Below are 19,651 nucleotides of genomic sequence, written 5' to 3'. Positions count from 1 at the left end.
TGGTCTGCTAGTAAAGCTACTACGATAGAAGGTCTCACTGGGACCTAAACACATAGCACGTGAAGTTACTACAAAAGATGGTCTTACTTGGACCTAAACACATAGCACGTGAAGTGACTACAACAGATGGTCTTACTTGGACCTAAACACATAGCACGTGAAGAGACTACAATAGAAGGTCTCACTGGGACCTAAACACATAGCACGTGAAGTTACTACAAAAGATGGTCTTACTTGGACCTAAACACATAGCACGTGAAGAGACTACAATAGAAGGTCTCACTGGGACCTAAACACATAGCACGTGAAGTGACTACAATAGATGGTCTTACTCGGACCTAAACACATAGCACGTGAAGAAACTACAATAGATGGTCTAACTGTGACCTAAACACATAGCATGCGAAGTGACTACAATAGATGGTCTTACTCGGACCTAAACACATAGCACGTGAAGTAACTACAATAGATGTTCTTACTGGGACCTAAACACATAGCCGGTGAAACGACTACAATAGATAGACACAAAGGGGCTTTGATTGTTACAGTGACTTGTTTGCAAATACCGTGGGTGAATAAGTACAATTCGACATACAACAGAAGTCAATAAGAGTCTTAGCAATTTCATGATCATCATCATATGCTGCTGCCGTTGTCGGAAACAACTGCAGACACATTCCACACGGTGCAGACATTGTTATACATGCAACTGAATTCTTGGATCGGTTCAAACGGAATGCGTGCCGTTTATTCGATCGTTTTCCGTCAGAGTTTTAATACAGCTTACTGACATTGTGCAATTTGAAGTGGTGTGTGGAAACAACTATATGCTGTGTAAACAGCAAATATTGAAATCACGTCCAATGTCCCATCCCTTGATGGAAACAAGGTATATTGACACAAGTACGTCTATTTCAGGGGGTATGTTATAATGTGATGATGATATTTTCTATAACGATACATTTACACCACTTTATACGAAGAACAGTTACTTTTTCCGTGAATATAAATGATTTGTCGAAGCCATTAATTTATCAATGAGGAGCGTAGGGCCTATTCTTGGTGCCTCTCATACTAAGTTTGATGGAAGCGACCTCTCTTTAAACTCTTTAAATCCAACCCCTATTACCTAACTTCATGAAGCTAAAGCAAGTCATGGGCGGTCGGGTAACCTAGTGGTTAAAGCGTTCGCTCATCACGTCGAAGACCCGAGTTCGATTTCCGACATGGATACAATGTGTGAAGCCCATTTCTTGTGTCCCCCGCCAGATATTGCTGGATTATTGCTAAAAGCGGCGTAGAACCATACTCACTCACTCACTCACTCACTAAACCAAGACACTCAATGTGAGCACCAGTATCATGATGCAGTTGTATTGACAGAACTATACACAAAATAACCAATTAAATTGTTAGGACTCATGAAGTAGACATTGAACCGGGTAGCAATGTTACACATGAAAGCCTGCTTGCAGCTTTGTGTGGTGGGAGTGATTCTGGGGAAGTAAAATCAGTGAGACTTCAGAGCAATATGTTTGGTGGTTCATATTTGAACAACAAATGGCACTTAAGAAACTCGAAATGGAGAAATGGAAGTTTGAGACAGAACAAGAAAGTCAGAACAAGGAGTTTAAAAAGTTGCGGTTGGTTCAATAGTTAAGCCTCAAGGAACTGGACGGAGGAATGCCACGATGGTCAGTCACGACAATGAACAAAGTGGGTCTGATTTCCGGATCAATGATTGCTAGATAGGTTCGTAATTGTGTTAAATCAGAAGTAGATATATGTGTTCAGCAGTTTGAGTGTGTCGCTAGTTAAACTGGCCAGAATATGTGTGGCATATTTAACTCCAGAGCGTTTGAGGGTATGGTGACAAAGGTTTACTCAATGAACGATTCAGGAATTAGGAATCTTTGAAAGCCACTGAGCTTCGGGCTTATCAGTTAACCAGTGAGGAGCAACGCAAGCAGCTTAGAAATCTGAAAAAGTGAGTTGGGTTTAACGCCGCTTTTAACAGTATTCCAGTTATTTCACGGCGTGTCAGCTTAATGTAGGCGGAAAGCCCGAAGTGATGCAGGTCTCAGACGTTTACTGCTTTGGTGAAACCTTAGAGCACAGGTATGGTGCTGACAAACCTAGATACATAATCGTGGCGAACCGGGAGTCGAACCCACAATCATAGGTTTCTGGCCTGCTGAAGGGACGCAACTCTGCACAGCGAATCGCGGCGCCTTGGACGATTGGGCCACCCGTGCCCTCAAATCTGTCAAGGGTGAGAATTATTTCAAGTTGAGGGTGATGTTTTTTCTTGAAGAGGTGAAAAGTAGTAAGCCTACTAGTCTCAGGATGCATTTGGGGGATCAAAATATTGTCATATTACAAGAGGTATCGGTTACCGCTGACTGCTAATGTCTGCTAATGACTGCAGGATATCAGGAATGTCAGGTTTCTTTCAAAACTCTTACAAATCAGGATTTACAGAAGAAAGTGGTAGTATATATGTTTGGGCTGATTCGAGTTCTAACAAGTCTTGTCAGCATTCCTTGTTTGAATCGGCGAGACCGTTCAAACCAAAATGTGGTTATTGTTCTATAACCAATCATCTAATTGCTGACTGTTCGGCCCAAAAGCAGGATAATCAGAAAGTTGTAAGGTTTGTGAATCATACCTCTTTTATTGAAAGCAGCGTTTCAGGCTATGCCAGGGAAAATATGTTTGTCAGGGCACTATTTGTGAGGTTAAGTACAATTGTTATCCTCGAGTGATTGGGTGAGGGTAAGACATATAGGCAAGCAGTTGGCATACCCATGGGCACCAATTGTCCTCCCCCTTCTTGCGGATCTGGTTCTTTATGCATATGAATTGGAATTTCTGCTCGGATTGGAAAAGTAAAAACAAGTTAATTTGGCCAAGAAGTTTAACTAAAGCTTCAAGTATATTGATGATATGATATCGTTCGATAACAATCAAATAGACGATTCCCTTCCACTGATTTACCCACCTGAACTAGAAATAAAGGAGACCAGTGAGATAGCCTAATCTGTTTCATATTTAGATCTATGCATAAAGATTGAGAGTAACAAAACACTCACAAGACCATAAGACAGGAGGGATGACTTCAACTTTCTAATGGTGAACTTGCCCTTCATGTTGAGCAATATTTCAGAAGCTCTAGCCCCGTGTGTTTACATTGCACAACTTTTGAGATACAATCGAGCATGCTCTTTCTACCAAGATTTCAAAGAGCGTCATACGGATTTCGCTCAGAAGTTGTTTGATCAAGGTTACAGCATTCAAGGATTCACTAATCCTTTCAAATGTTTTATGATAGACATGTGGAGGTCATTTCCAAACTTGACGCATCAGTGACAAAAATTATGTTCGATGCAATTCCTTATTTTGACTTGTACCATATATTTCCGGGTTTTTTTCAGATAAACAATTGACTTGCCTTTGCATGTGTTTGTGACTGGTGCCACCAGTTGGGCAGGATACGCTCATCTTTTCGCGAAGATGTGGTATCATCACTATTTGATAATGATTCATAAACACATGTTCATGATATAGTGGGAATCACATAATCGACTTTTCGATATTTCTTATGAATATGGAAAGGGCTTTGTCGCTTCTATTTCCATGTTTAGAGGTACAGGAGCTAGGCAGAGTGTGATTGTAGCTAGGACAGTGCCCGATCGGTCAAAAAGTCGTCATTGGGATGAGTGGCGGTTCCCAGGTGTTCAGATCTTGTTTGGTAACCACTTGACTGGCCGTAGCTGTCAGCATTGGTCTAACCAGTCCCAAGACGTTTCAGGTTGTTCCAGGGAGAAAAGGTTGAGATTAAAACTTACATCTTTCTGCCCTGTGTAATGACCAGGTCCCTGGCTAGGAAGGCTAAGCCTAAGGTAACTAAGGTTGATATTTGTCTGTCTTGGGCGTTTGCAGGGTCTGAGACAGGTACCTCAGTCCATGGGAAAAACTGGAGTCTCTGAGCCTAATGACGCAATCAGTTCTCAAGTAAGCTGGAATAAGAAGAGACAGGAACAGAAGTGATTGCACATTTAAGAAAGGTTGGGCGAATGTGGTGAATGAAAAACAGACTGATAGCCAGAGTGAATACTTCTTCGTTCGTGAGGGGGTGTTAATGAGAAAAGAATCTGCTCAGAAAAACCTAGATAAGATAACATGTCTTTTACAGCGTCTCGATTGAACACTTACATGATCCAGATGGTCAGAAACACGTAGATGGAGCTCATTACAAACAGGCCATGAAGGAAGATAGTAAATACGGGTATACTGTCAGCGTTCTGAGGCAGCAGTCCAGTGATAAAGATCAGATATACCATGAAAGAACTGTGATGGCAAAGGAAGCTTCTCCTCAAACTCCACAGGAATGAGGAACACCAGCACATTGACTAATCTCAGTATCAGGACAGGCAGGGACGGCTCTCACTTCAAGGTCATATTGAAGTATACAAATGAAAAAGATCCCATATGATGAAAGACAACTCTTGCAGACGATGTGTTAAAAACAACCCATTGACTGTTTGTGATACGGAATTGTAGTCCAATAAAGTTACTCACATGTTTAAAATTTTGTTCATGTATGGGGAGTCCCCAAACAGACAATTTGTAAAAACAGTTGTGTTCATCTCATGGAAAGTTGGTAACATACATTTGACAGAGAGTCTTGAAAATATCTGATGGTTGCCAAGTCACCAAACCGTTTGCCTGAACATAGCAAATTATAATTATAGTAATTATAGCAAAGTTCAGTCCGACAGGTGTAGCCTTATCCACATCATTGCGTGATCTGAGGTCGGCACACCTTCCCAGAGTAAGGACTTATTTCACGGGCTCCTCAATAATCGCTTGCGTTCCAGGTTAGGAACTCATCTTTCCATGACACAGCAAAGAAGCCATTGGCTATCACTGTCTGAGTAACAGCAACAAAATCAGAGATACTAGTCAAGTGATTGTCTATCCAGACAGTTGTGGTGTCACTGCTGATTCTGACAGGGCGGATCAAGGGATTGTTGTATTTGATGATGTCGTTGTGGAGTCGACGTATATGATGGTCATCCTGGACAGTGGCAGTTGTCAGACGCATCAGTAGACACAGTCAAGAAAGCAAATGCATTTTTATACATGCACCTAACATCGTGACGCGGCCCATTGATCAAGCCAAACACGTCCAGTTGCTGCAACCGTTTTACATCAGTGTTAACATAGGGTAATTGCATGTGAACTCTGAAATGATCTATATAAACAAGTAGGTTGTGTCAACAGAAGTTATGGAAGTCACATTCTATTCAAATCAACAACTTAGTTCCTTTTCTGACCTTGTGTTTACTATCCGTTCATTCATTTTTCAAATATTTATTTACTGTAATGATGAATAAAGAGTTAGATGACAAATCCTATGATGCCGTTGTCAAAGCTCATCTAGTCTTGGGAACTGCCTTATCATCTCCATGTCAACGGCTGGCAAATTACGTATCTGGCCATAAGTATTGATGTAACTATGTGAGAAAACAAATAAACATAAAAAGTTTCCTTAAAATTCGTACATGACCCATGTAGATCTGCTTAGAAAAAGATGTCTTCACCAACTCATAATTTTGTTTGAGTATTTATATTGTTTGAGCCAAGCATCGATTTTATGCGAAACAAGTGTGGTGGTAAACCCAAACGATTACATGTCATCATGTGCAATGCATGATAGAGTATTTACTTTGCTGTTACATTTTCCTGCTGGCTTAGTGCTGTATTAGTTAACTGGATATTGTTGTGAATCGACTCAGAACTCAGAAATCTGTACGTAAAAGAATTTAGTGTGAAACCAACAAACAAACAGCAAATGTGTTACAAAATCAACCAGGTTTACAAATCAATGCAAATTACTTCGCAGCAATTATAATGGCAGTACACAATAGAGTGGCAGTACGATATTCAATGGCAGTATAAAATGTGAGAGTAGTGGAAATTACAAGAATAATAATCACTTCGCTGCAACAGTGATCAAGCTTCCAGCACTTTCAACACAGTGCTTAACCAGTCCAGTGTCACAAGAACATCACGGAATATTCCACATGTTGCTATTATGCTTAACATCCATTCATGCTATTCTGGAAGTTTACAAATACTTGGGGAATCCAAATATAATAACTTCCTCACCACCGCGTACATTAAATAGTGCTTCATTCATGACAACTAATCATTGTCCAAATACAATGCACTGAACTTCTACCGAATCTCAACAGAAACGATGTAATACCGATACAAACACTGTTTAACAATGAGTTTGAAATAAATCCCCTAAATGACAACTGGGCTTAAAATGTCTACATCACACCCATGATCAAATCACCTTAAATCAACTACAATCTGGTGACATGTGTTAATGTCAAGATAGAAGGAACAGGCACTCTATCCAATGAACAAACCTTTAATAATCATTTAAATGTCAACCATTTGTCCCAAGGTCTGTGGATGTCTGCTGCTGCTTTCTGTTCAGTTCCCGTAGTAACACTTCAGTCTTGTACCCACTTCACCCTTGCTGTTCAGTCCTGGTAGTAACACTTCAGTCTTGTACCCACTTTACCCTTGCTGTTCAGTCCTGGTAGTAACACTTCAGTCTTGTACCCACTTCACCCTTGCTGTTCAGTCCTGGTAGTAACACTTCAGTCTTGTACCCACTTTACCCTTGCTGTTCAGTCCTGGTAGTAACACTTCAGTCTTGTACCCACTTTACCCTTGCTGTTCAGTCCTGGTAGTAACACTTCAGTCTTGTACCCACATCACCCTTGCTGTTCAGTCCTGGTAGTAACACTTCAGTCTTGTACCCACTTTACCCTTGCTGTTCAGTCCTGGTAGTAACACTTCAGTCTTGTACCCACATCACCCTTGCTGTTCAGTCCTGGTAGTAACACTTCAGTCTTGTACCCACTTTACCCTTGCTGTTCAGTCCTGGTAGTAACACTTCAGTCTTGTACCCACATCACCCTTGCTGTTCAGTCCTGGTAGTAACACTTCAGTCTTGTACCCACTTCACCCTTGCTGTTCAGTCCTGGTAGTAACACTTCAGTCTTGTACCCACTTCACCCTTGCTGTTCAGTCCTGGTAGTAACACTTCAGTCTTGTACCCACTTTACCCTTGCTGTTCAGTCCTGGTAGTAACACTTCAGTCTTGTACCCACATCACCCTTGCTGTTCAGTCCTGGTAGTAACACTTCAGTCTTTTACCCACTTCACCCTTGCTGTTCAGTCCTGGTAGTAACACTTCAGTCTTGTACCCACTTCACCCTTGCTGTTCAGTCCTGGTAGTAACACTGCAGTCTTGTACCCACTTCACCCTTGTCTGTTCAGTCCTGGTAGTAACACTGCAGTCTTGTACCCACTTTACCCTTGCTGTTCAGTCCTGGTAGTAACACTTCAGTCTTGTACCCACTTCACCCTTGCTGTTCAGTCCTGGTAGTAACACTTCAGTCTTGTACCCACTTCACCCTTGTCTGTTCAGTCCTGGTAGTAACACTTCAGTCTTGTACCCACTTCACCCTTGCTGTTCAGTCCTGGTAGTAACACTTCAGTCTTGTACCCACTTCACCCTTGCTGTTCAGTCCTGGTAGTAACACTTCAGTCTTGTACCCACTTTACCCTTGCTGTTCAGTCCTGGTAGTAACACTTCAGTCTTGTACCCACTTCACCCTTGCTGTTCAGTCCTGGTAGTAACACTTCAGTCTTGTACCCACTTCACCCTTGCTGTTCAGTCCTGGTAGTAACACTTCAGTCTTGTACCCACTTCACCCTTGCTGTTCAGTCCTGGTAGTAACACTGCAGTCTTGTACCCACTTTACCCTTGCTGTTCAGTCCTGGTAGTAACACTTCAGTCTTGTACCCACTTCACCCTTGCTGTTCAGTCCTGGTAGTAACACTTCAGTCTTGTACCCACTTCACCCTTGCTGTTCAGTCCTGGTAGTAACACTTCAGTCTTGTACCCACTTCATCCTTGCTGTTCAGTCCTGGTAGTAACACTTCAGTCTTGTACCCACTTCACCCTTGCTGGAAGCTGACATACCCTCAATCCCTCGCATCCCCACCATTGGGATGCTCTCTCTGTGGTTGCACTGACCTCGTCTCATCCCCTCGGCTGTTTAAATAGATCTGGTGAGCTTTTCGGATTTTGTATATGATATTCCAACGAATTAATACGCCATTGTTAACAGGGAATACCAGGGAGAACGCTTAAAGACAATCTAAACAAATCCGACTAGGAGTAAAATCAGTCATCAATTAACATACTTTGGAACAAGAATGTTGGTAAAATAAGTACAACTTCAATTATAAATGAAATTAGAAGTTCAGGTAATCAAAAAGAAAAGGTCTAGTCACAACCACGTTATCAAAATCCTACCATGACACTAACGAATCCATAATGAAATATTGAAAACTTGCCAGAAAATAGAACCTATAAGTCCCCAGATAGCTATTGTAACTCTTCACCTGTCAAAACCAAAGAAGGATCACATACACCCTTTCAGAAGTGCCATGCTGTTGTATTTCAAAACCTCAAACCTCACACCACAATCCTGTTTAACCACTTTTACATCACTGTACATGCAGGCAACAGTCATGTTTCACCTCTGTACACAATTACTGTTTTCACTATTGATGATGACCATATGCCTTCCCTATGTACCTGATACATTAATGAACATATTCTCCTGATGACAGTTTAATTTCATTACTTATATATCTTAAACACAGTGACAGCCATCAGTGACACGACGAGGAGGAGGAATAACCAGAAAAAGAATTTGTCCATGGCTTCACTCACTCTTTTCCATTGCACTTCACGTCTGGGAAGCCTTTCACTTCCTCGCGTTGACTTTTCAATGTAACCACTAGGAGATATGTCCGACACATCCTGACCCCCGGCCGTGTGTATCCTGATGCTGCCACAACATCCCTTCTGACCGCCCATAAGTCTATGCACCCAGAGTGGAACGGCCCGCTTGCTAGAGTCTCTATGGAATACCTTGATGACCCAGATAGTAAGCAGCACATAGAGAGAGCTCAAGAGGAACAGCCCAGCCATGAGAAGGGTGAATACTGACAGGCTGTCAGCACTTTGGGGCAGCATGTTGGTGATGAAGGACATGAAAACAGCAAATGACAGCAGCACTGTGATGGAGAAGGACAGCTTCTCCCCCGACTGCACTGGGATGAGGAACACTAAAATGTTGAGGAAAGAAAGAAGCAGGACAGGCATCACGACAGTCAGGATCTTCATGGACGGTTTCCTCGTCAGCTGAAGTTGGTAGGTGATATGGGCGATCTCAAAGAATGACACAAATTGTGTGTGTCGAGTGGCCGAGGTGTTGGTGATGTCCCACTCGCTGTTCACATTGTAAATGTCGAGACCAATGAAGTTGTCAACTGGGAAGAGATCAACGGTGTTGATGGTGTCAGCCCAAACAAAAACATTAAAGGAACATGTCTGAACGTCGAAGGGGAACTTGGTTACATCCATTTTACAACTTGTCTTGAATGAGTCTCCAGGATACCAGGTCAGGCTTCCAGTGAAGAAGAGAACCAAGATGCCAAAATCCAGGCCCAAAGGCTTCATCTTGTCCACCGTGTTCTGCACCGCTACCCTAGGCTTCCATACCTGATCAAACGCTGGCCTGATGTCCTTCACACCGCCATATAGAGTTGGGTTCCATGTCAGGATTTCATCATCCCATGTGACCTCCATGTAACCGGTGGAAGCTAGAGCCTCTGAGACTTCATCAAACTCTGTAATAGCCACAAGGTTAAAGGTGATGGAGACTCGGGTCACATGTGTTTTGTTACGAACAGGGCGGATGTTCGGGTTGTTAGACTCGATGATGTCACTGTAGAGTTTCTGCTGAAGGATGTAGTCATCAACACAGTCACCGACCCCAGTTATTGCCAGCAGTGTAGCAACCAAATGTATCCAAATGTCTTCTCGCATAATTTTGAAACGGATGAATCGCAAACACATGCGTGATATATCTATAGCTGTGTCATAATGTGTGTTGTGATAATTTCAGCTATAGTTCATGGGTCCTCTGTAGACTTCTCGATGGTAGCACTGTGAAATCATTGACCATGCGTGTCTGTTTATGGTTATAACGATCAACTGAAGAATCCTGCCACTCCCATTTCCACTGTTTAATATAAGAAGTAAATCTTCCTTTTCCAGAAAACGATTGATGACAGATCTATACATTCAATAAGTTGATAGTAAAGAGCTGCTTCCATCTCGACACAATGACAATGACATTTTTAGCCTTTAAAACATTCTCAGCGATTATTCGTTCGATGTTTGGACTTGTTTTACTTCTGTGGTAATGCTGTGTGCAAAGAGAACAAATGAATTTCGATTACCAATAATTGATCAGGAGCTGAGATATCACTCTGCGACTCCCTGGTTACATACTTGCAAAAAGAGTAACTGAGGGGTTTCAGAATAGGATCACATGACAGATCTCTATGTTTTCAATAATTTGAAAACATACCAACAGTACTTGCTCCGTAGGAACACAAGACCGTAATACAACCTTTACAAATCCGTCCAACACCCATACAATGGTATCTCCCTGATGTTAATATCTATCCAAGCATTAAACGTTTCTTCCACAAAAGAAGGTAAGCAATTTATTTGAGCTATGTGCCAACTGTACTTCGATTATATATAACATGGCTAATGATTATTGGATCAGTATAGGACGAATGTATTTTCCCCTGCTGTTAATGTCTTCATGAAAGCAAATATCTCTCCCCTTGTAGCCAAGCAAACCACTGCCATATTTGCTCCTGGGAGTGTTAACACTAATGATAATCAATTCATTCCTACTCCGACTGTCGTTTTACCGAGCCACTTATTAATGTGTTTTGCACATGGTGGATTTTGAAAATGAACATTCCGATGGAGTTTTCTTCTCAGGAAAAAAGCACTAAAAGCATACACCTCTATTGCTGTCACCCTCGCGATCGCGAACTGTTGTGCATCTCTACTGTGGAATGAGAATAACCATTAAGTGTTTAGTAAACTACCAGACAATATGGGGTTACATCAAAAGTTTCGAAATTGTGATGACAGTTATCAGATATATTCACGTGATTGAGAAGTAGTGTTTGCTTATTTCAACACATGAGTATTTTGGACTTATAACACTACATTGATACATGTACATGTATACATTGAGTTAAAATCGCAAAGGCAGATTTTAGAAATTTTAAGGAAGCTTATTTTAAGATGTGATCCAATCTGATTCTATGTGATATCGATAGAAACGGTTAAGATATTGACTGCAGAGGACTTGGGTCACGGATAGATTTGACCATTTTATCACATTTGATAATGTTCATATCTTTATTGCAATGTTTTCCACATATTATTAATTGTGACATGTATTATATAAGGGGCATCTTGAAACAGGCTTCATTCAGCTACCATTGAGGAGAATCACAATTCAAACTGCTGTCACTTTAAAGATCCCGAAGTCGAGTCCCAAAGGTTCAACACCGTCTTCCATATTACGAACAGTTATGTTAGATCTCCACATCATCCCATAGTCAGGACTTATTTCACTGACTCCTCCATACTCGCTGGCGTTCCAAGTTAGGAACTCATCTTTCCAGGTCACAACGAAAAACCCATTAGCTGTCACTGTCTGAGTCACTCCATCAAAATCAGACATGCTGAGAAGATAAAGTTGTAATGAGACTGTGATGGTGTCACTGCTGTTCTTGACAGGTCTGACTTTTGGGTTGTTTTTTTCATGATGTCATCGTGTAGTCGAAGTATATGATGGTCATCTTGACCATTGGCATTCAACAGTAAGAACAGCAAACACAACCCATGAAGTTTCAAATTCAGGGGAAATCCTTCTTTTTTCTTGTACATCCGAGCTGCACACAGCGTACACGTAAACGCCACATGTTTCATGATGTGCAAGTCTGGATGACATTGATACAAGTGACGAATGATAAACAGGAGCTGTGTTTATACAGTGGTTCCCATTAATGTTGATGTGTTGATGCAAACTTTCAATGCAGTTTGGATAATGGCATGATCTTTTTGTGTTACAATTTGTGTTTCTATGCCAATTGCTTTATGTTATATCTGTTCAATGACAATAGCCATGACAAACACCAAAATCCATAGTATAGTGTTGAACCCATGCGTGAATGCGCCCATGAGACCAATTTCCTCGTAGGGTTCTGATGGACTGCAAGTCGCTGATCAATATTCCCACATTGTTCCATGAGTTAATAGTTAATGACGTAACGCCTTGATGTGCAGTGAGTAAATTGAGTTGTTAATATTTGATTACAGGTTTGGTTTCGCTCGGCTTTCGTGTGGCTTTGTGTTAGCGTTGCGCGGCGTGACGTGACAATAACAAAGTTTGACAGGCTGCACCAGAAGTTAACTGGTAAGTTGATCACCAGACTGATTTTGAAATAATGTCTGATCAAATGGTTAAGGCCACAACTGAATATTTTTGTCAGGCATCGATTGATTTTAGTACCAAAAGCTGGACTTTACTGTTTTTAAAACAAACTTAGCTGCAGTAGGAAATGTAAGCAATGATCGGATTTTCCGAAGTTAAAACCAAAGTAAATACTTAATCATAACGTATATCAAACGCTGACATTCTGATTTTCAGAAGTTACCAAGCAATATTACAAAGTTACAACTGTCGATTCCCAAATTGAAACAATATGTCAATCTAGAAATCTGTACACAAAAGCACTGTGCGTGAAACCAACACATCACCAACAAGCGGTACACAATCAACAAATGCATTACAAAATTCACTAAGTTTACAAATTAGCACAAATTACTGCACAGCATTCATAATGGCAGTAAACAATAGAGTGGTAGTACAATATTCAATGGCAATGAATACTATGATGGCAGGGGTCAGTGTCAGATACCAAAATATGGTGGTGATAGCGATAGTCAGTGATGATAATGCATATTCACCCAGGGGTGACTGTGGTCAACCTTCCGAGTTTGGTTAGAAGGGGAATCAGGGATGATGAGCGATCCTCACACGAAGGCTGCTCTTGACATGATGGAAATGCGTGTATGTCCCGCAAAGAGAAATTTTCATATGTTTCTATAACATACTCTCACCGTCTGCAGTTTACGGACCGGATGTTTCCACACCCCACTAGCCAAGTTTCTTCCCAGCGCGTGACACATTGGTTACACTCTCTGCAAACACGCTATCGCTGTAAGGAGCTTGCACACTAGCATCTTAAAATAGTAATTTACTGACGACTGCTTACATTGCCTAAATACTTTGCAATGAGCATCTACCGAATCTCAACAGAAACAACGTAACACCGTTACAATCATTGTTAAACAATAAAATACACTGCCATATGACATAACCAAAGTAAATACCTTGATTGTTGTCACCCTGATCAATTATCTTGGACAAGAGTCTTATGATGAGCTTCGAAATCTTCGAAGAAGGAGCAAGCTTGATGGCACCTCAAAAGTTGTGAAGTGTAAACACAAAGGTCAGTAGCTGCAGGAATATTGATCGACTTAAAGGGCAAGTTGTCAATTGGAATGTTATACAGTATTGTTTTTTTCGTCACTCTGAATCTTTATGCGTAGATCTTAATATAAAACACATTTTTTATGTTGCCAATCCGTGCAAAAAACTATCTGAAAACGAAACATATAAGCAAAAAAGGGCGCAAAATTGCTTCCCTTGGGGATGTCTACTTTTTGCCTGCATGTACTATTCCCCAAATGTCACATGGATGTTATCAACGAGGAAGTCCATCATTTCATGTATTGTTTTCTCAGTAAATGTAGAAGATATTTGCTTTCAGTTTTGACAACTCGTCCTCAGGGGCAGTGGCGTACAGCAAAGAAAACAGTCAAATGTTTTGACACATTTGAACTTCTTATCTTTTCTGAGATTACAAACATTCAGGCACATCCTTCCTTTTTACTCAAATATTTCCCGTGAGTATACAGAAACACATTAATTGAATGTATTAATTATCATGGTTAATTGATGAAACAGTACTTTGGAATCCAGTACAACAGAAGAATGGACGAACTTGTCACTGTTTGGGGTTTGACAAATGCTATGCCTGAATTCGAAAAAACAACACTGACAGTATCTTCTTGTGTTGCCTAACTGATGCATAAACATGCTGTTTCATGTCATCGAGGCTGAACAAGTGAACAAATGAAACTCCATTGCTACGTTTGTAACAATAACATCTCCTAAAAACAGAAATGGTCCTTCGCTTGTTTCTAGCATTGGAATCCACTACGACCTGTCGCCAGGTTTTAGAGTCAAGCCCAAAGTCGATAGTACCGATGCATGGTTTGGGAAAAGTTGTCCCTAATAAGTTACTAGCCTTACACGGGGCATAGTTTGATACCAAGTTCTGTTCTTAATCAATGGTTTTATAACTTGAGGCTGGAACACAATGAATATATTTAAATTCTCTGTTTGAAGAGGACCCCTAACATCTGGTTCGGAATGGCACGGTAAGAGTGCACCAGGTGCGCTTCACTCTCAAGTAAAGAAGGGGACATCGGCGACCCACTTCTCGATCTTGGGACATACCTTCATCCCGAAACAACTCAGTGCCTACTCCTACACCTCTTCCAGCGTCACAACCCAAAGCTAAGGTTGACCCACAAGAACAATTCAAATGATAAGCTCTGCTTTATTACATATATTCTGATTTTTAGCGATATTAGAAACCCCTAGATTTAACACAATAGTATCATTACTGTTGTCACTGTTTGTAGGTACTTCACACTTGCATTATTCACCTTTCTTGTTTCAGTATAAAGATGTCCATATAACTTCCATGTGAAACCTGATCCATCATTGATCATATTCTCCAGGTGATGGTCTAATTTCATTACAGACATATCTTGAACACAGTGACAGCCATCAGTGACACGACAAGCAGGAGGAATAACCAGAAAAAGAATTTGTCCATGGCTTCACTCACTCTTATCCATTGCACCTCACTTCCGGGCAGCCTTTCACTTCCTCGCGTTGACATGTCAATGTCCCCACTAGGAGATATGTCCGACACATCCTGACTCCCGGTTGTGTGTATCCTGATGCTGCCACAACATCCCTTCTGACCGCACAGCAGTCTACACACCCAGAGTGGAACGGCCCGCTTGCTAGAGTCTCTATGGAATACCTTGATGACCCAGATAGTAAGCAGCACATAGAGAGAGCTCAAGAGGAACAGCCCAGCCATGAGAAGGGTGAATACTGACAGGCTGTCAGCACTTTGGGGCAGCATGTTGGTGATGAAGGACATGAAAACAGCAAATGACAGCAGCACTGTGATGGAGAAGGACAGCTTCTCCCCCGACTGCACTGGGATGAGGAACACGACGACGTTGAGGAAGGAAAGAAGCAGGACAGGCATCACGACAGTCAGGATCTTCATGGACGGTTTCCTCGTCAGCTGGAGATGGTAGGTGATGTGGGCGATCTCGGAGAAAGATGCATATTTTGTGTGTCGAGTGGCCGAGGTGTTGGTGATGTCCCACTCGCTGTTCACATTGTAAATGTCGAGACCAATGGAGTTGTCAACTGGGAAGAGATCAACGGTGTTGATGGTGTCAGCCCAAACAAAAACATTAAAGGAACATGTCTGAACGTCGAAGGGGAACTTGGTTACATCCATTTTACAACTTGTCTTGAATGTGTCTCCAGGATACCAGGTCAGGCTTCCAGTGAAGAAGAGAACCAAGATGCCAAAATCCAGGCCCAAAGGCTTCATCTTGTCCACCGTGTTCTGCACCGCTACCCTAGGCTTCCATACCTGATCAAACGCTGGCCTCATGTCCGTCACACCGCCATATAGAGTTGGGTTCCATGTCAGGATTTCATCATCCCATGTGACCTCCATGTAACCGGTGGAAGCTAGAGCCTCTGAGACTTCATCAAACTCTGTAATAGCCACAAGGTTAAAGGTGATGGAGACTCGGGTCACATGTGTTTTGTTACGAACAGGGCGGATGTTCGGGTTGTTAGACTCGATGATGTCACTGTAGAGTTTCTGCTGAAGGCTGTAGTCATCAACACAGTCACTGACCCCGGTGACTGCCAGCAATATAACAACCAAATCTATCCTGTCGTGTCGGATCATTTTTACAGGGTCCACTCACCAAAGTTTATCAGTTCAATAGCTGTATCATGATAAGTGTGTAGTAGCGCACTGGTGCTGTGTGGTCTTCACGACGGGAGAAATGACTGTCCCTGTTGTCTATGTCTAGGTCTGTAATTAGCTTGAAATTCCTGCCACTCGCCGAACCACTGTTTGAAATGTTAGAAGTAATTGTGCTTTGTCCAGAAAGGGATCGATGACAGATCTATCCCATCGATTACTTGGTTCCGCGTCAGTGATATCTTTAAAAAAAAACTCAGAAGTATTTCACTCCTTTGATAGCACATGAAGAACAACTGCATTTCGATTCACAATAATTGATTAGGAATGAGATAGTGCTATGTTGTTCCGTGGTAATATACTCTTTAAAAAAAGTAGGGGATCATGAAATATTAATGTAAATGCCATGTATTATTTAATTAATTTTATTGATTCTGCTTATCATACAGTTGTGATTTACCTGATTACATTCCTTGTCTGTGTATGACCTAGCGATGCATCCACTGTTGGCATGCTGGCAGAGGTCAGCAGTGGGCAGTACGTTCAGTGTGTCACAGTCTGGGATTAAGAGACTATGAAACAGATACCTATACCCCAAAATGTTGACGATTGACCCAGTTGAGGGCGTTCCAGGTCAACGACAAGAGTACAGGATCGACTAATCCGAAACCAGGCTCTACGAAACGGTGAATCAAATTCACCTTGCAAGTTTTTATCAGGCTATTGGAGGACATAAGATTAGAAGTCATCTACATGCAGCTCATTTCCATGCTCCACGGCCATGTCTTGTTCCGCTCGTTACAAATCGTTGCCAACTGACATGCATCCAGTGTGTATGTGACGTATCTCCAGGTAGTTCTCACACTATCTCCGTATAGATCTATAACCACTAAGATATCGGGTTTATAACAGGCTTATTCTTCCACATGGCGGGATTACATGTGGTCAGTCATGACGTCATCAACTACGTCATAGCGCGAGCTAGCTGATACTAACTTCTCTTGCAATACGCTACAATGTACACAACATCGAAACAGTGATAATCGTCGCTGGTCACGTGTCATGTTTTAAGATGAGTCCCGGTTCACTTTGCACTTCCTTGATAGACGTGGTCATGGCTGGCGACGTCGAAATGAACGTCAAGCTAATGCCAATCTGAGACTTCATGACAGGTTATGCGGTGGATACGGGCACAGGGCAATAATACGACCATCTTTTCAATACCTACCTCCCTGACGATGGTATCTGTCTTACACTGAATTGTCTTATTCCAAAAGGAAGATGAAGATTCTAACTGAGCTACGCGCCTTTTTATAATATAGCTAATGATTATTGGGCAAGGAAACGTCGAGTGTATTTTCCGCTCCTGTAAACGCCTTCAGGAAAGCAAATATCGCTCTGCTCGTAGCCAAGGACAAAAACACATATTTGTTCCTCGGAGTGTTAACCCCAATAATAATCATTCATTCCAACTTCGACTAATGTTTTACCAAACCACTTATTAATGTGTTTTACACATAGTCCTATATTTGTCCCTGGGAGTGGTAACTCTCGTAATAATCAAAACATTCTTGCTTCTACTGTTGTTTTACCAAACCACTTTTAAGGTGTTTTTCACATTGTCAATTGTTCTTCTCGTGAATAACTTTGGTATTGGCGCGTATACAGCCTCAAACGTATCCAGGCCAATAAACCCTTACCTTGTGATTCTGGATAAATCCAATGAAATCATTTATATCATTGAATTCTATGTCCTTTTTCACACCAGTGTGATTTCAGTTTCAGATAAAAACATGACATATATGCGTACCCCGCTTACACAATATCACGTTTGCATCCCACATACAAAGTTATCCGACTCCCCATTGTCCTCGTTGTCTTAGGTTTGACACCTCACAGTTTGTTGACTGACATTGGGAGAGTACCTGGGTTTGCTGCCGCCCCCGAACCGATCTTCTTCCATGACACAATGATTGACGTAACGTTCACCTCGACGTTGGTACACTCGAATCCGTCCATCGCTGTGGCTGAGGTGAAAACGAGACTCGTCAGTGAATGGAACTTGTCCCTACTGCATGGCCGTCCAGCTGACTGCAGTAGACGTGCTTGACGGTGGTTTCCTGTCAAAATGGGACGTCTGGCGGGTCTTCTGGCGACAATCCCTGCACATCTGAGGCGGCGACTTACGGTTTGTGAAGATATTCGTCGAAGGCCAGGGATGCTTCTTGCAGTCACTGTTGCTGGCTGGAATCGATTTCGTAGGTGTGTTGTTCGAATCCAGTTGTCATGTCGATTATTGGTTACGCGTGGCCTGCCACTCCGAGGATGGTCTCTGACTGCATTCGTCTCTTGCCAGCGTTGCCATAAACACCAAATGGTGTTTCTGTGGACGTTAATTTATCTTGCAACATCACGTTGACTCGATCCTGCTTCAAGCATACCAATGGCTCGCAGACGCTCATTTTCGGACAGGCGTGGCATTTCGTAATGTCGAATAGTTGCGTAATTTTGTTGTGTTTCTGAGTGGTTGTTGTCAGCACGATGCTAAACAATGCATATGGAATCCCGTTAACGCACATGTTTTTATACCCATTCTTGAGTAGTGAAAGGCATGGGGCTTGCATTAAAGTCAACTTTTGCATGGAATGCATGCTTTTCCGCAGCAGTTGCGTTTTTGTGACGTGATTCCATACATGTACTACAGTATTGAAAACCAAACTTTACTTGTTCGAAAAATACACTAAAATATTGGTGTCACAGGAACCTTTGTTGTTGAGTATAGTAATAATAATTCTTCACCCCGCCAAACCGCAGTACATCTCTATTGCCGAATTAAGACAGCCAGTCCTCTCACCATAACGTGTTCTATAAACAGAAATGACAGGCAATATTTCGATTTGTTAGTTTATTTTGAAAGCTTTAATACCTTTGGAAAGATCCATTCTTGAGGAAAGGAGAGCAGGTTTGATTTATACTCTTGTAAAAGTTGCGATGTCACAAACACGAACATGTTCACCCTTGCCTTTAATTAGGGACGTTTGCACAATGACTGCTGTAAGTCTAGGCTGAAATATGGTCAAACAGTCGGAGTGCTAAGATCGCCTTTCAGAACGAGGCTGGACATCAGCTAGAGATCAGCTGGAGACATGAGAGGCTATTGTCTCCTGAATCCACCTCATGTAGTTATAGACACGGGCATACACACCCGGGCTCTTGGCATCTGCAACAGATCAATGTATTAAAATATACTACTCAAACTTTGATAAGGAACAAGTTTTGATTATATGAAAAATTATCCAACAAATAAAGATTGACATATCCCGATACACAGTGAATGGGTAACCCCTACAGATCCTAAATTTCACGATGACAGGACAGAGGCATGCAGTGAACGATGTGCTTGAAAACTTGTGTTTGCATGTATCGTGACAGAACCGTTGCA

General features: G+C 41.8%; 3 protein-coding genes across 3 annotated transcripts in view; all 3 read right to left on the bottom strand.

The window, feature by feature from the left end:
• Positions 1-8,740: 8,740 nt before the first annotated feature.
• LOC124150382 (neuronal acetylcholine receptor subunit alpha-7-like) lies at positions 8,741-9,994 on the bottom strand. Its single transcript, XM_046522382.2, has one exon. The coding sequence runs from the start codon at positions 9,992-9,994 to the stop codon at positions 8,741-8,743; it is 1,254 nt and encodes a 417-aa protein (XP_046378338.2).
• A 3,996-nt stretch (positions 9,995-13,990) lies between these two features.
• LOC124150375 (neuronal acetylcholine receptor subunit alpha-3-like) lies at positions 13,991-16,344 on the bottom strand. Its single transcript, XM_046522374.2, has one exon. The coding sequence runs from the start codon at positions 16,189-16,191 to the stop codon at positions 14,938-14,940; it is 1,254 nt and encodes a 417-aa protein (XP_046378330.2). The 5' UTR covers positions 16,192-16,344; the 3' UTR covers positions 13,991-14,937.
• A 2,755-nt stretch (positions 16,345-19,099) lies between these two features.
• The window catches only part of LOC124150381, a 38,753-nt gene continuing 38,201 nt past the window's right edge, over positions 19,100-19,651 (bottom strand). Inside the window, exon 25 of the mRNA XM_048400989.1 lies at positions 19,100-19,429. Coding sequence (XP_048256946.1) covers positions 19,344-19,429 — 86 coding nt within the window. The 3' untranslated portion in view covers positions 19,100-19,343. The remainder of the gene's footprint in view (positions 19,430-19,651) is intronic.

This window comes from Haliotis rufescens, unplaced genomic scaffold (genome assembly GCF_023055435.1).
Source record: "Haliotis rufescens isolate VD_foot unplaced genomic scaffold, xgHalRufe1.0.p SCAF_20, whole genome shotgun sequence".
Taxonomy (NCBI): Eukaryota; Metazoa; Mollusca; class Gastropoda; order Lepetellida; family Haliotidae; genus Haliotis; species Haliotis rufescens.
The sequence above is the reverse complement of the archived record's forward strand: the minus strand, read 5'-3'. Positions and strand labels throughout refer to the sequence as shown.

Coding starts and splice junctions, on each gene's coding strand:
- LOC124150382 (XM_046522382.2), bottom strand. CDS start 9,994: ATGCGAGAAGACATTTGGATACATTTGGTTGCTACACTGCTGGCAATA.
- LOC124150375 (XM_046522374.2), bottom strand. CDS start 16,191: ATGATCCGACACGACAGGATAGATTTGGTTGTTATATTGCTGGCAGTC.